Source organism: Petromyzon marinus, unplaced genomic scaffold (genome assembly GCF_048934315.1).
Source record: "Petromyzon marinus isolate PM22_M1 ecotype Great Lakes invasive population unplaced genomic scaffold, UKy_Petmar_22M1.pri1.0 PM_G_Scaffold_7, whole genome shotgun sequence".
NCBI lineage: Eukaryota > Metazoa > Chordata > Hyperoartia > Petromyzontiformes > Petromyzontidae > Petromyzon > Petromyzon marinus.
This window is the reverse complement of record NW_027423024.1, coordinates 4,559,321-4,573,380: the sequence shown is the minus strand read 5'-3', so window position 1 is coordinate 4,573,380 and position 14,060 is coordinate 4,559,321. Positions and strand designations below refer to the sequence as shown.

The window sequence follows — 14,060 nt, the reverse complement described above, 5'->3', positions numbered from 1 at the left end:
ACGACGACGTTCCCCTGCTCTGTGATGACGACGTTCCCCTGCTCCGTGATGACGACGTTCCCCTGCTCTCTGATGACGTTCCCCTGCTCTGTGATGACGACGTTCCCCTGCTCTGTGATGATGACGTTCCCCTGCTCTGTGATGACGACGTTCCCCTGCTCTGTGTTGACGACGTTCCCCTGCTCTGTGATGACGACGTTCCCCTGCTCTGTGATGACGACGACGTTCCCCTGCTCTGTGATGACGACGTTCCCCTGCTCTGCGTTGACGACGTTCCCCTGCTCTGTGATGACGACGTTCCCCTGCTCTGTGATGATGACGACGTTCCCCTGCTCTATGATGATGACGTTCCCCTGCTCCGTGATGATGACGACGTTCCCCTGCTCTGTGATGACGACGTTCCCCTGCTCCGTCATGATGACGACGTTGCCCTGCTCTGTGATGACGACGTTCCCCTGCTCCGTCATGATGACGACGTTCCCCTACTCTGTGATGACGACGTTCCCCTGCTCTGTGATGACGACGTTCCCCTGCTCTGTGATGTCGACGTTCCCCTGCTCTGTGATGATGACGACGTTCCCCTGCTCTGTGATGACGACGCTCCCCTGCTCTGTGATGATGACGACCTTCCCCTGCTCTGTGTTGACGACGTTCCCCTGCTCTGTGATGACGACGTTCCCCTGCTCTGTGATGACGACGTTCCCCTGCTCTGTGATGACGACGTTCCCCTGCTCTGTGATGATGACGACGTTCCCCTGCTCTGTGATGACGACGCTCCCCTGCTCTGTGATGACGACATTCCCCTGCTCTGTGATGACGACGACGTTCCCCTGCTCTGTGATGACGACGTTCCCCTGCTCTGTGATGATGACGTTCCCCTGCTCTGTGATGATGAAGACGTTCCCCTGCTCTGTGATGATGACGTTCCCCTGCTCTGTGATGATGACGACGTTCCCCTGCTCTCTGATGACGACGTTCCCCTGCTCTGTGATGACGACGTTCCCCTGCTCTGTGATGACGACGCTCCCCTGCTCTGTGATGACGACGTTTCCCTGCTCCGTGATGACGACGTTCCCCTGCTCTGTGATGACGACGTTCCCCTGCTCCGTGATGACGACGTTCCCCTGCTCTGTGATGACGACGTTCCCCTGCTCTGTGATGATGACGACGTTCCCCTGCTCTGTGATGACGACGTTCCCCTGCTTTGTGATGATGACGACGTTCCCCTGCTCTGTGATGACGACGTTCCCCTGCTCTGTGATGACGACGTTCCCCTGCTCTGTGATGACGACGTTCCCCTGCTCTGTGATGACGACGTTCCCCTGCTCTGTGACGACGACGTTCCCCTGCTCTGTGATGACGACGTTCCCCTGCTCTGTGATGACGACGTTCCCCTGCTCTGTGATGACGACGTTCCCCTGCTCGGTGATGATGATGACGTTCCCCTGCTCCGTGATGACGACGTTCCCCTGCTCTGTGATGACGACGTTCCCCTGCTCTGTGATGACGACGTTCCCCTGCTCTGTGATGATGACGACGTTCCCCTGCTCTGTGATGACGACGTTCCCCTGCTCTGTGATGATGACGACGTTCCCCTGCTCCGTGATGACGACGTTCCCCTGCTCTGTGATGACGACGTTCCCCTGCTCTGTGATGATGACGATGTTTCCCTGCTCCGTGATGACGACGTTCCCCTGCTCTGTGATGACGACGTTCCCCTGCTCTGTGATGACGACGTTCCCCTGCTCTGTGATGACGACGTTCCCCTGCTCCGTGAAGACGACGTTCCCCTGCTCTGTGATGATGACGACGTTCCCATGCTCTGTGATGACGACGTTCCCCTGCTCTGTGATGATGACGACGTTCCCCTGCTCTGTGATGACGACGTTCCCCTGCTCTGTGATGATGACGACGTTCCCCTGCTCTGTGATGACGACGTTCCCCTGCTCTGTGATGACGACGTTCCCCTGCTCTGTGATGACGACGTTCCCCTGCTTTGTGATGACGACATTCCCCTGCTCTGTGATGACGACGTTCCCCTGCTCTGTGATGATGACGTTCCCCTGCTCTGTGATGACGACGTTCCCCTGCTCTGTGATGACGACGTTCCCTTGCTCTGTGATGACGTTCCCCTGCTCTGTGATGACGATGTTCCCCTGCTCCGTGATGACGACGTTCCCCTGCTCTGTGATGACGACGTTCCCCTGCTCTGTGATGATGACGACGTTCCCCTGCTCTGTGATGATGACGACGTTCCCTTGCTCTGTGATGACGATGTTCCCCTGCTCTGTGATGACGATGTTCCCCTGCTCTGTGATGACGACGATGTTCCCCTGCTCCGTGATGACGACGTTCCCCTGCTCTGTGATGACGACGTTCCCCTGCTCCGTGATGACGACGTTCCCCTGCTCTGTGATGATGACGACGTTCCCCTGCTCTGTGATGATGACGTTCCCCTGCTCCGTGATGACGACGTTCCCCTGCTCTGTGATGACGACGTTCCCCTGCTCTGTGATGACGACGTTCCCCTGCTCTGTGATGACGACGTTCCCCTGCTCCATGATGACGACGTTCCCCTGCTCTGTGATGACGACGTTCCCCTGCTCTGTGATGACGACGTTCCCCTGCTCGGTGATTATGACGACGTTCCCCTGCTCTGTGATGACGACGTTCCCCTGCTCTGTGATGACGACGTTCCCCTGCTCTGTGATGACGACGTTCCCCTGCTCTGTGATGATGACGATGTTCCGCTGCTCCGTGATGACGACGTTCCCCTGCTCTGTGATGATGACGACGTTCCCCTGCTCTGTGATGACGACGTTCCCCTGCTCTGTTATGACGACGTTCCCCTGCTCCGTGATGACGACGTTCCCCTGCTCTGTGATGATGATGTTCCCCTGCTCCGTTATGACGACGTTCCCCTGCTCTGTGATGACGACGTTCCCCTGCTCTGTGATGACGACGTTCCCCTGCTCCGTGATGACGACGTTCCCCTGCTCTGTGATGACGACGTTCCCCTGCTCTGTGATGATGATGACGTTCCCCTGCTCTGTGATGACGACGTTCCCCTGCTCTGTGATGATGACGACGTTCCCCTGCTCTGTGATGATGACGTTCCCCTGCTCTGTGATGACGACGTTCCCCTGCTCTGTGATGATGACGTTCCCCTGCTCTGTGATGACGACGTTCCCCTGCTCTGTGATGACGACGTTCCCCTGCTCTGTGATGACGACGTTCCCCTGCTCTGTGATGACGACGTTCCCCTGCTCCATGATGACGACGTTCCCCTGCTCTGTGATGACGACGTTCCCCTGCTCTGTGATGACGACGTTCCCCTGCTCGGTGATTATGACGACGTTCCCCTGCTCTGTGATGACGACGTTCCCCTGCTCTGTGATGACGACGTTCCCCTGCTCTGTGATGACGATGTTCCCCTGCTCTGTGATGACGACGTTCCCCTGCTCTGTGATGATGACGATGTTCCCCTGCTCCGTGATGACGACGTTCCCTTGCTCTGTGATGATGACGACGTTCCCCTGCTCTGTGATGACGACGTTCCCCTGCTCTGTTATGACGACGTTCCCCTGCTCCGTGATGACGACGTTCCCCTGCTCTGTGATGACGATGTTCCCCTGCTCCGTTATGACGACGTTCCCCTGCTCTGTGATGACGACGTTCCCCTGCTCTGTGATGACGACGTTCCCCTGCTCCGTGATGACGACGTTCCCCTGCTCTGTGATGACGACGTTCCCCTGCTCTGTGATGATGATGACGTTCCCCTGCTCTGTGATGACGACGTTCCCCTGCTCTGTGATGATGACGACGTTCCCCTGCTCTGTGATGACGACGTTCCCCTGCTCTGTGATGACGACGTTCCCCTGCTCTGTGATGATGACGTTCCCCTGCTCTGTGATGACGACGTTCCCCTGCTCTGTGATGACGACGTTCCCCTGCTCTGTGATGACGACGTTCCCCTGCTCTGTGATGATGACGTTCCCCTGCTCTGTGATGACGACGTTCCCCTGCTCTGTGATGACGACGTTCCCCTGCTCCGTGATGACGACGTTCCCCTGCTCTGTGATGACGACGTTCCCCTGCTCTGTGATGACGACGTTCCCCTGCTCGGTGATGATGACGACGTTCCCCTGCTCTGTGATGACGACGTTCCCCTGCTCTGTGATGACGACGTTCCCCTGCTCTGTGATGACGACGTTCCCCTGCTCTGTGATGACGACGTTCCCCTGCTCCGTGATGACGACGTTCCCCTGCTCTGTGATGACGATGTTCCCCTGCTCCGTTATGACGACGTTCCCCTGCTCTGTGATGACGACGTTCCCCTGCTCTGTGATGACGACGTTCCCCTGCTCCGTGATGACGACGTTCCCCTGCTCTGTGATGACGACGTTCCCCTGCTCTGTGATGATGACGACGTTCCCCTGCTCTGTGATGACGACGTTCCCCTGCTCTGTGATGACGACGTTCCCCTGCTCTGTGATGACGACGTTCCCCTGCTCTGTGATGACGACGTTCCCCTGCTCTGTGATGACGACGTTCCCCTGCTCTGTGATGACGACGTTCCCCTGCTCTGTGATGATGACGTTCCCCTGCTCTGTGATGACGACGTTGCACTGCTCTGTGATGACGACGTTCCCTTGCTCTGTGATGACGTTCCCCTGCTCTGTGATGACGACGTTCCCCTGCTCCGTGATGACGACGTTCCCCTGCTCTGTGATGACGACGTTCCCCTACTCTGTGATGATGACGTTCCCCTGCTCTGTGATGACGACGTTCCCCTGCTCTGTGATGATGACGTTCCCCTGCTCTGTGATGACGACGTTCCCCTGCTCTGTGATGATGACGTTCCCCTGCTCTGTGATGATGACGACGTTCCCCTGCTCTGTGATGACGACGTTCCCCTGCTCTTTGACGACGACGTTCCCCTGCTCTGTGATGATGACGACATTCCCCTGCTCTGTGACGACGACGTTCCCCTGCTCTGTGATGATGACGACGTTCCCCTGCTCTGTGATGACGACGTTCCCCTGCTCTGTGATGACGACGTTCCCCTGCTCTGTGATGACGACGATGTTCCCCTGCTCCGAGATGACGAAGTTCCCCTGCTCTGTGATGACGACGTTCCCCTGCTCTGTGATGACGACATTCCCCTGCTCTGTGATGACGACGTTCCCCTGCTCTGTGATGACGACGTTCCCCTGCTTTGTGATGACGACGTTCCCCTGCTCTGTGATGACGACGTTCCCCTGCTCTGCGATGACGACGTTCCCCTGCTCTGTGATGATGACGTTCCCCTGCTCGGTGATGACGACGTTCCCCTGCTCTGTGATGACCACGTTCCCCTGCTCTGTGATGACGACGTTCCCCTGCTCTGTGATGATGACGAAGTTCCCCTGCTCTGTGATGACGACGTTCCCCTGCTCTGTGATGACGACGTTCCCCTGCTCTGTGATGATGACGACGTTCCCCTGCTCTGTGATGACGACGTTCCCCTGTTCTGTGATGACGACGTTCCCCTGCTCCGTGATGACGACGTTCCCCTGCTCTGTGATGACGATGTTCCCCTGCTCCGTTATGATGACGTTCCCCTGCTCTGTGATGACGACGTTCCCCTGCTCTGTGATGACGACGTTCCCCTGCTCCGTGATGACGACGTTCCCCTGCTCTGTGATGACGACGTTCCCCTGCTCTGTGATGACGACGTTCCCCTGCTCTGTGATGACGACGTTCCCCTGCTCTGTGATGATGACGACGTTCCCCTGCTCTGTGATGACGACGTTCCCCTGCTCTGTGATGACGACGTTCCCCTGCTCCGTGATGACGACATTCCCCTGCTCTGTGATGACGATGTTCCCCTGCTCCGTTATGACGACGTTCCCCTGCTCTGTGATGACGACGTTCCCCTGCTCTGTGATGACGACGTTCCCCTGCTCCGTGATGACGACGTTCCCCTGCTCTGTGATGACGACGTTCCCCTGCTCTGTGATGACGACATTCCCCTGCTCTGTGATGATGACGTTCCCCTGCTCTGTGATGATGACGACGTTCCCCTGCTCTGTGATGACGACGTTCCCCTGCTCTGTGATGACGACGTTCCCCTGCTCTGTGATGATGACGTTCCCCTGCTCTGTGATGACGACGTTCCCCTGCTCTGTGATGACGACGTTCCCCTGCTCCGTGATGACGACGTTCCCCTGCTCTGTGATGACGACGTTTCCCTGCTCTGTGATGACGACGTTCCCCTGCTCGGTGATGATGACGACGTTCCCCTGCTCTGTGATGACGACGTTCCCCTGCTCTGTGATGACGACGTTCCCCTGCTCTGTGATGACGACGTTCCCCTGCTCTGTGATGACGACGTTCCCCTGCTCTGTGATGATGACGATGTTCCCCTGCTCCGTGATGATGACGTTCCCCTGCTCTGTGATGATGACGACGTTCCCCTGCTCTGTGATGACGGTGTTCCCCTGCTCTGTGATGACGACGTTCCCCTGCTCCGTGATGACGACGTTCCCCTGCTCTGTGATGACGATGTTCCCCTGCTCCGTTATGATGACGTTCCCCTGCTCTGTGATGACGACGTTCCCCTGCTCTGTGATGACGACGTTCCCCTGCTCCGTGATGACGACGTTCCCCTGCTCTGTGATGACGACGTTCCCCTGCTCTGTGATGATGACGACGTTCCCCTGCTCTGTGATGACGACTTTCTCCTGCTCTGTGATGACGACGTTCCCCTGCTCTGTGATGATGACGTTCCCCTGCTCTGTGATGACGACGTTCCCCTGCTCTGTGATGACGATGTTCCCCTGCTCTGTGATGACGACGTTCCCCTGCTCTGTGATGATGACGTTCCCCTGCTCTGTGATGACGACGTTCCCCTGCTCTGTGATGATGACGTTCCCCTGCTCTGTGATGATGACGACGTTCCCCTGCTCTGTGATGACGACGTTCCCCTGCTCTGTGATGACGACGTTCCCCTGCTCTGTGATGATGACGACGTTCCCCTGCTCTGTGATGACGACGTTCCCCTGCTCTGTGATGACGACGTTCCCCTGCTCTGTGATGACGACGATGTTCCCCTGCTCCGTGATGACGACGTTCCCCTGCTCTGTGATGACGACGTTCCCCTGCTCTGTGATGACGACGTTCCCCTGCTCCGTGATGACGACGTTCCCCTGCTCTGTGATGACGACGTTCCCCTGCTCTGTGACGACGACGTTCCCCTGCTCTGTGATGATGACAACATTCCCCAGCTCTGTGATGACGACGTTCCCCTGCTCCGTGATGACGACGTTCCCTTGCTCTGTGATGACGACGTTCCCCTGCTCTGTGATGACGACGTTCCCCTGCTCTGTGATGATGACGACGTTCCCCTGCTCTGTGATGACGACTTTCCCCTGCTCTGTGATGACGACGTTCCCCTGCTCTGTGATGATGACGTTCCCCTGCTCTGTGATGACGACGTTCTCCTGCTCTGTGATGACGACGTTCCCCTGCTCTGTGATGACGACGTTCTCCTGCTCTGTGATGATGACGTTCCCCTGCTCTGTGATGATGACGACGTTCCCCTGCTCTGTGATGACGACTTTCCCCTGCTCTGTGATGACGACGTTCCCCTGCTCTGTGATGACGACGTTCCCCTGCTCTGTGATGACGACGTTCCCCTGCTCTGTGATGACGACGTTCCCCTGCTCTGTGATGACGACGTTCCCCTGCTCTGTGATGATGACGTTCCCCTGCTCTGTGATGACGACGTTCCCCTGCTCTGTGATGATGACTTTCCCCTGCTCTGTGATGATGACGACGTTCCCCTGCTCTGTGATGACGACGTTCCCCTGCTCTGTGATGACGACGTTCCCCTGCTCTGTGATGATGACGATGTTCCCCTGCTCTGTGATGACGACGTTCCCATGCTCTGTGATGACGACGTTCCCCTGCTCTGTGATGACGACGATGTTCCCCTGCTCCGTGATGACGACGTTCCCCTGCTCTGTGATGACGACGTTTCCCTGCTCTGTGATGACGACGTTCCCCTGCTCCGTGATGACGACGTTCCCCTGCTCTGTGATGACGACGTTCCCCTGCTCTGTGACGACGACGTTCCCCTGCTCTGTGATGATGACGACATTCCCCAGCTCTGTGATGATGACGTTCCCCTGCTCCGTGATGACGACGTTCCCCTGCTCTGTGATGACGACGTTCCCCTGCTCTGTGATGACGACGTTCCCCTGCTCTGTGATGACGACGTTCCCCTGCTCTGTGATGACGACGTTCCCCTGCTCTGTGATGACGACGTTCCCCTGCTTTGTGATGATGACGACGTTCCCCTGCTCTGTGATGATGACGTTCCCCTGCTCTGTGATGACGACGTTCCCCTGCTCTGTGATGATGACGAAGTTCCCCTGCTCTGTGATGACGATGTTCCCCTGCTCTGTGATGACGACGTTCCCCTGCTCTGTGATGATGACGACGTTCCCCTGCTCTGTGATGATGACGAAGTTCCCCTGCTCTGTGATGACGACGTTCCCCTGCTCTGTGATGATGACGACGTTCCCCTGCTCTGTAATGACGACGTTCCCCTGCTCTGTGACGACGACGTTCCCCTGCTCTGTGACGACGAAGTTCCCCTGCTCTGTGATGACGACGTTCCCCTGCTCTGTGATGACGACGTTCCCCTGCTCTGTGATGACGACGTTCCCCTGCTCTGTGATGACGACGTTCCCCTGCTCTGTGACGACGACGTTCCCCTGCTCTTTGATGACGACGTTCCCCTGCTCTGTGATGACGACGTTCCCCTGCTCTGTGACGATGACGATGTTCCCCTGCTCTGTGATGACGACGTTCCCCTGCTCTGTGATGACGACGTTCCCCTGCTCTGTGATGACGACGTTCCCCTGCTCTGTGATGATGACGACGTTCCCCTGCTCTGTGATGATGACGTTCCCCTGCTCCGTGATGACGACGTTCCCCTGCTCTGTGATGACGACGTTCCCCTGCTCTGTGATGACGACATTCCCCTGCTCTGTGATGACGACGTTCCCCTGCTCTGTGATGATGACGACGTTCCCCTGCTCTGTGATGATGACGACGTTCCCCTGCTCTGTGATGATGACGACGTTCCCCTGCTCTGTGCTGACGACGTTCCCCTGCTCTGTGATGACGACGTTCCCCTGCTCTGTGATGACGGGGTGGGTGGGGGGCGGTGGGGGGGCACGGGGGGAGGGGGGTTGTGAGCTTGGGGGTCGTTGTTGAATGACGAGTTGGGTGCCGTCCTCCTCCTCCCCGTACACCACCCCCCCCCCCCCGCCCCCCCCCCCCAGACGTTGGACCACTTGAGCCCCAGCTGCTCCTTCTGGAGCTACTCGTCCCACACCACGAGGGGCAACTGGTCGAGCCACGGCTGCGAGCCGCTGCCCAGCAACAGCAGCAGCGCGCACGCCGCCTGCTCCTGCGGCCACCTCAACAACTTGGCGGTGCTCGTGGCGAGGCGCCACGTCGAGGTGCCCAGAGATTCGGGAGGGGGGGGGGGGGGTGATGGTGGTGCCCCTCGGCCCGCTGGTGGTGGCGGTGGTGATGGTGGTGGTGAGGGTGGTGATTGGAGGTGATGGTGGTGATGGTGGTGGTAAAGAGGTGGTGATGAGGGTGGTGATTGGAGGTGATGGTGGTGATGGTGGTGGTAAAGAGGTGGTGATGAGGGTGGTGATTGGAGGTGATGGTGGTGGTAAAGAGGTGGTGATGAGGGTGGTGAGGGTGGTGATTGGAGGTGATGAGGGTGATGGTGGTGGTAAAGAGGTGGTGATGAGGGTGGTGATTGGAGGTGATGATGGTGGTGGTAAAGTGGCAGTAAAGAGGTGGTGATGAGGGTGGTGAGGGTGGTGATTGGAGGTGATAGTGGTGGTGATGTTGGTGGTAAAGAGGTGGTGATGAGGGTGTTGAGGGTGGTGATTGGAGGTGATGGTGGTGATGTTGGTGGTAAAGAAGTGGTGATGAGTGTGGTGAGGGTGGTGATTGGAGGTGATGGTCGTGATGGTGGTGGTGAGGGTGATGACGGTGGTGATTAGAGGTGATGATGGTGATGGTGGTCAAGTTTAGATGTGGTGGTGAGGGTTGTGAGGGTGGTGATTGCAGGTGATGGTGGTGATGTTGGTGGTGGTCAAGTTTGAATGAGGAGGTGGTGGTAGTTGACTTGATAGTGGTAATGTTTATGTTGTGGGGGAGCGGTGGCCTGGCGGTTATAGCGCTGCGCTACGAACCCAGCGACCCGAGTTCAATTCCCACTCACGACCACCAACTTATTATCTCAATCGACTCGGCCTCAAATCAGTAACTATTGCGGTGTGTAGTAAACATCGCCACTTGGTAGACAAAGGCGGCCGGGCGTGGTGCTGGCCACCCACCCTCTCGTGTGCCGTTCCGGCCTTCATAGCTGCTACTCGCTAACAGCACTTGCCCCTGCAGTCTGTTAAGGGCTATATTTGAAATCTCAATTGACAACTAATTTCTTTAAGCACTTTTTTCCATTTAGTTTACTTCCCCCGCACCCCCCACGAGCACGGCCGGCTACGGTACTTGGCCAAAGAAGTTCCCGATGCATGCGTACGGCTGCCCACGGCACCCTCACGCCCCTCCGTGTGTCCCGTGCCCGCGTCTTGCCCGTGCGTGCCAGTACGTGCACCGCGCCCACGAGCTGCTGCTGCTGGTGATCACGTGGGTGGGCGTGCTGGTGTCCCTCGTGTGCCTCGCCGTGGCCACGTTCACCTTCTGCTTCTTCCGCGGCCTCCAGAGTGACCGCAACACCGTTCACAAAAACTTATGCCTCAACCTGCTGCTCGCCCAGCTGCTGTTCCTTGTGGGCATCGACAAGACTCAGTACACGGTGCGCCCGCCCGCCCGCCCGCCCGCTCACGTTTAGTCACTTGCTTACCACTTTCTCTATTTTGCACTCGCTCCTGAAACAAATTGTTTAACAGCTTGGGGGGGGGGGGGGGCTTTGCCTGGGAAAATAAAAAAATAGTTGATTTTTGTTCATGATTTGTTTACCTTTCCTCTACTTTGCACTCCTACCGCGTTGTTTTGCTTTAAGTAAACTCGCTGACACCTGTGACCCCCCCCTAACCGGTGGACGTCTGTCAGAAAAGAGCTTCTTGGCTCATCGGATTCCTCCCTCCACGTCCAAATAAAGATTCAGATTCCGTGTAACGCCACCGCCGCCCGCCCGCCCGCCCGCCCCCCGCCACCGCGCCGGCTCCGCAGGTGGCGTGCCCCGTGCTGGCGGCGCTGCTGCACCTGCTCTTCCTGGCGGCGTTTGCGTGGATGTTCCTGGAGGGCGTGCAGCTCTACCTCATGCTGGTGGAGGTGTTTGAGGGGCGCCGCTCTCGCCGCAAGTACTTCTACCTCCTGGGCTACGGCCTGCCGCTCGCCGTCGTCGGGGTCTGCCTCGCCGTCGACCGCACGGGCTACGGCACCGAGCGAGCGTGAGCCCCCCGTCGTCCCTCTTCGCCGCCGGCCGGCGCACCAGGCTTACTGACCGGAGCGCGGTGTCGCCGGTTCACGCCTGGTGTTGCCACCTGGCGCCCGGGCTTACTAACCGGTGCCCGGCCTTGCCGGCTGGCGCCCGGTCTCACCAGATGTCCTCGCATACAACAAATGACACAAATGTCCCCCAATGTTACCAGATGGGTGCTCAAGTGCAACTGAACGGTGGCAAATGTTACCAGATACTGGCAAATGAAACCGGATACATGGACGCGCTATCCCGGCCTGTCAGGCTAACCAGGCGATCGTTTGTCCTCTGTTCCGCCTGCAGCTGTTGGCTCCGGACCGACAATCATTTCATCTGGAGTTTCCTTGCGCCCGTGGCCACCATCATCCTCGTGAGTACCGTGCGTGCGCGTCGTGCCGGGGGGCGGGAGGTGGGCGGGCGGGTCGCCGTGTCTGCTGCTCGACGTGCGCATAGCGTGATGGGTCCTGCGATGAATCTGATGCGATTCCCATGTTCGTCTTGAGCGCGAATTCCCGAAATCGTCCCGTACCAAAATCCCGTCTCGTGCCCAAATTGCAGGCGGGCACCTCCGATTGCCGCGCTAACGCCAGTACGTACGTACGTAGCGTTGAACTTCTTTCCCACCGTACGTAGCCAACCGTGCTAGTCGGAGGCGCTAGCTCGCCTGCAACAGTCCGGCGCACGTGTGCGCGCGCTCTGCTTCGTGCGCGTGTTTGTTTCCCGTCCCATTTGTCCCCATGTTGATCCCTCCCTGCCGGTTCTAAAATTGTGACGTGAGCGTGTCGTTGGGGGACGAGTTGCAGACGTGCCAGCAGCTTTCGTGCCTTTGGGGGTGTTTCGAGGATGCAACGTCGCTCCGTGCGGGTAGGGAACCAGAGAACCCGGAGAAAAACCCACCTTGTTTACGACGAGGGGATGATGCTGCAACAACAAAACTCAACGCCACACAGGTGGCTTCAATCCACTTGCACTCTACATCTGCAAAACGTGAAAACTACAGCAAATTTTCTTGCCGTGGTTTCCACACCCGACGATGATTGCTTCTGTTGCGGTCGAAGCGTCGTGAGAATTTTATTGTTTTATATTTTTACTATTTTATTGTTACTCTTCTACGTGACTGTTCATGATTATTAATGAGGGGGGCTGGTCGACGTGGAGTGACGTCACGAGCGTTACGGGCAGACATGATTATTGTAGGTAGAGGCATCCACTGCTATTTACATCACTAAATTCACCCCCCTCTGATATTCGCACCTGATAGGCTCAGTGACGACATCACCTCTACGCCTCCGTTTAAGACCAAAACAACAGGAGGAATCCTCCGCAATTCTGGCTATCGCCTGACGATGGTGGCTGTTGTTGTTGTTGTAATCACTGGCGAAACGTCACGCTGCTCGAATTGTAAATGTTGCTGTGTGTTTACTCTCGAACACACCGGTGCGCTGAACTAGCGACGAATTGTCAGGTTCTGTTTACACGACAAAGCTTACTGATTGTCCGTGGTCGGGTGGGGGTGGTGACAGGCTTAGCGACACGTAATCTAACCCAACAAAAAACAACGTCTTATGGACTCGTTGACTCGTATGCGCGGTGCGTGTGTGGTGTCACAGGTGAACTTCGTGTTCCTGCTGATGACTCTGTACAAGATGGTGCAGCATTCGGCGCCACTCAAGCCCGAGAGCATTAAGTGAGTGAGGTGGCCGGGTGTGGGGGGGGGGGGGTTTGTGGTTAGGGGGGGAGAGGGGCGAGGGGGGGGGTCGAGGGGGGGTTCATCACTTATAGCGACCGCATTTTCCGTGAGGTTCAGCCGGGACACACGGTGGGTGAAGCTGGCTGTTCCCGCGCCAGCCCACTCTTCACATTAGGGCCCTCCCTTGCCTTTTCGTTTGACCAACTGGGCCCCAGCCACCCGTGATTGCACCTGGAGTGTTCCGGTGTCGCGAGCGAATGTTGGTGGTTCTCAGCCGCGGTCGCCAATGACCCCTGCGCAAAAATGTAACCGTCGTTTAAAATTGGGGTTTCGCTTTTAACGAGCTCCGTCCAGCTCTCGGGGGACCATCGGTTCGCTTTGACCCACCGTGTAACGATCGCCCTTTGCAAGGGATTTATAAATCACGCGCCTGCTTGCATTAGTTTAAACCTTTTCCGTTCCGGTGACGTACGTAGGTGTAACGTCATCCGGTTTTTCTTCCGACTCCGTTCCCATGACCTACGTGTGTGTCGTCAAAACGAAACCGGAAGAAAAACTAAAATAAAACAACTTTATCGAGACCGTTGCTCCCACAAGGCCATCCATCCCTTTGTCCATCCAATCCGTCTGACTCGTCATCCAACCCGTCCCATGTAGCAAATGAGCTTTCCTGCACAGCGACAGAACTCCACGCAGTGGCGATGTCGGAGTGGGCCTTTGGTGCCCACAGATGATGCCCTCTCAAAAGTGCTCGCGTTCGGTGACACCGACTGACAGCGCTGGCATTCCCGCTGGCGGTGTGACTCCCGTGTCTGTGGGGCAGACGGTTTAATCGCTCCGTATGCGTTCGTC

General features: G+C 57.4%; 1 protein-coding gene across 1 annotated transcript in view; it reads left to right on the top strand.

Moving 5' to 3' along the window:
- The window catches only part of LOC142920184 (adhesion G protein-coupled receptor L2-like), a 45,184-nt gene that overhangs the window by 26,546 nt on the left and 4,578 nt on the right, over positions 1-14,060 (top strand). Inside the window, exons 2-6 of the mRNA XM_076062651.1 lie at positions 9,336-9,515; positions 10,682-10,891; positions 11,269-11,489; positions 11,822-11,888; positions 13,129-13,205. Of these exons, the coding sequence (XP_075918766.1) occupies positions 9,336-9,515; positions 10,682-10,891; positions 11,269-11,489; positions 11,822-11,888; positions 13,129-13,205 (755 nt within the window). The remainder of the gene's footprint in view (positions 1-9,335; positions 9,516-10,681; positions 10,892-11,268; positions 11,490-11,821; positions 11,889-13,128; positions 13,206-14,060) is intronic.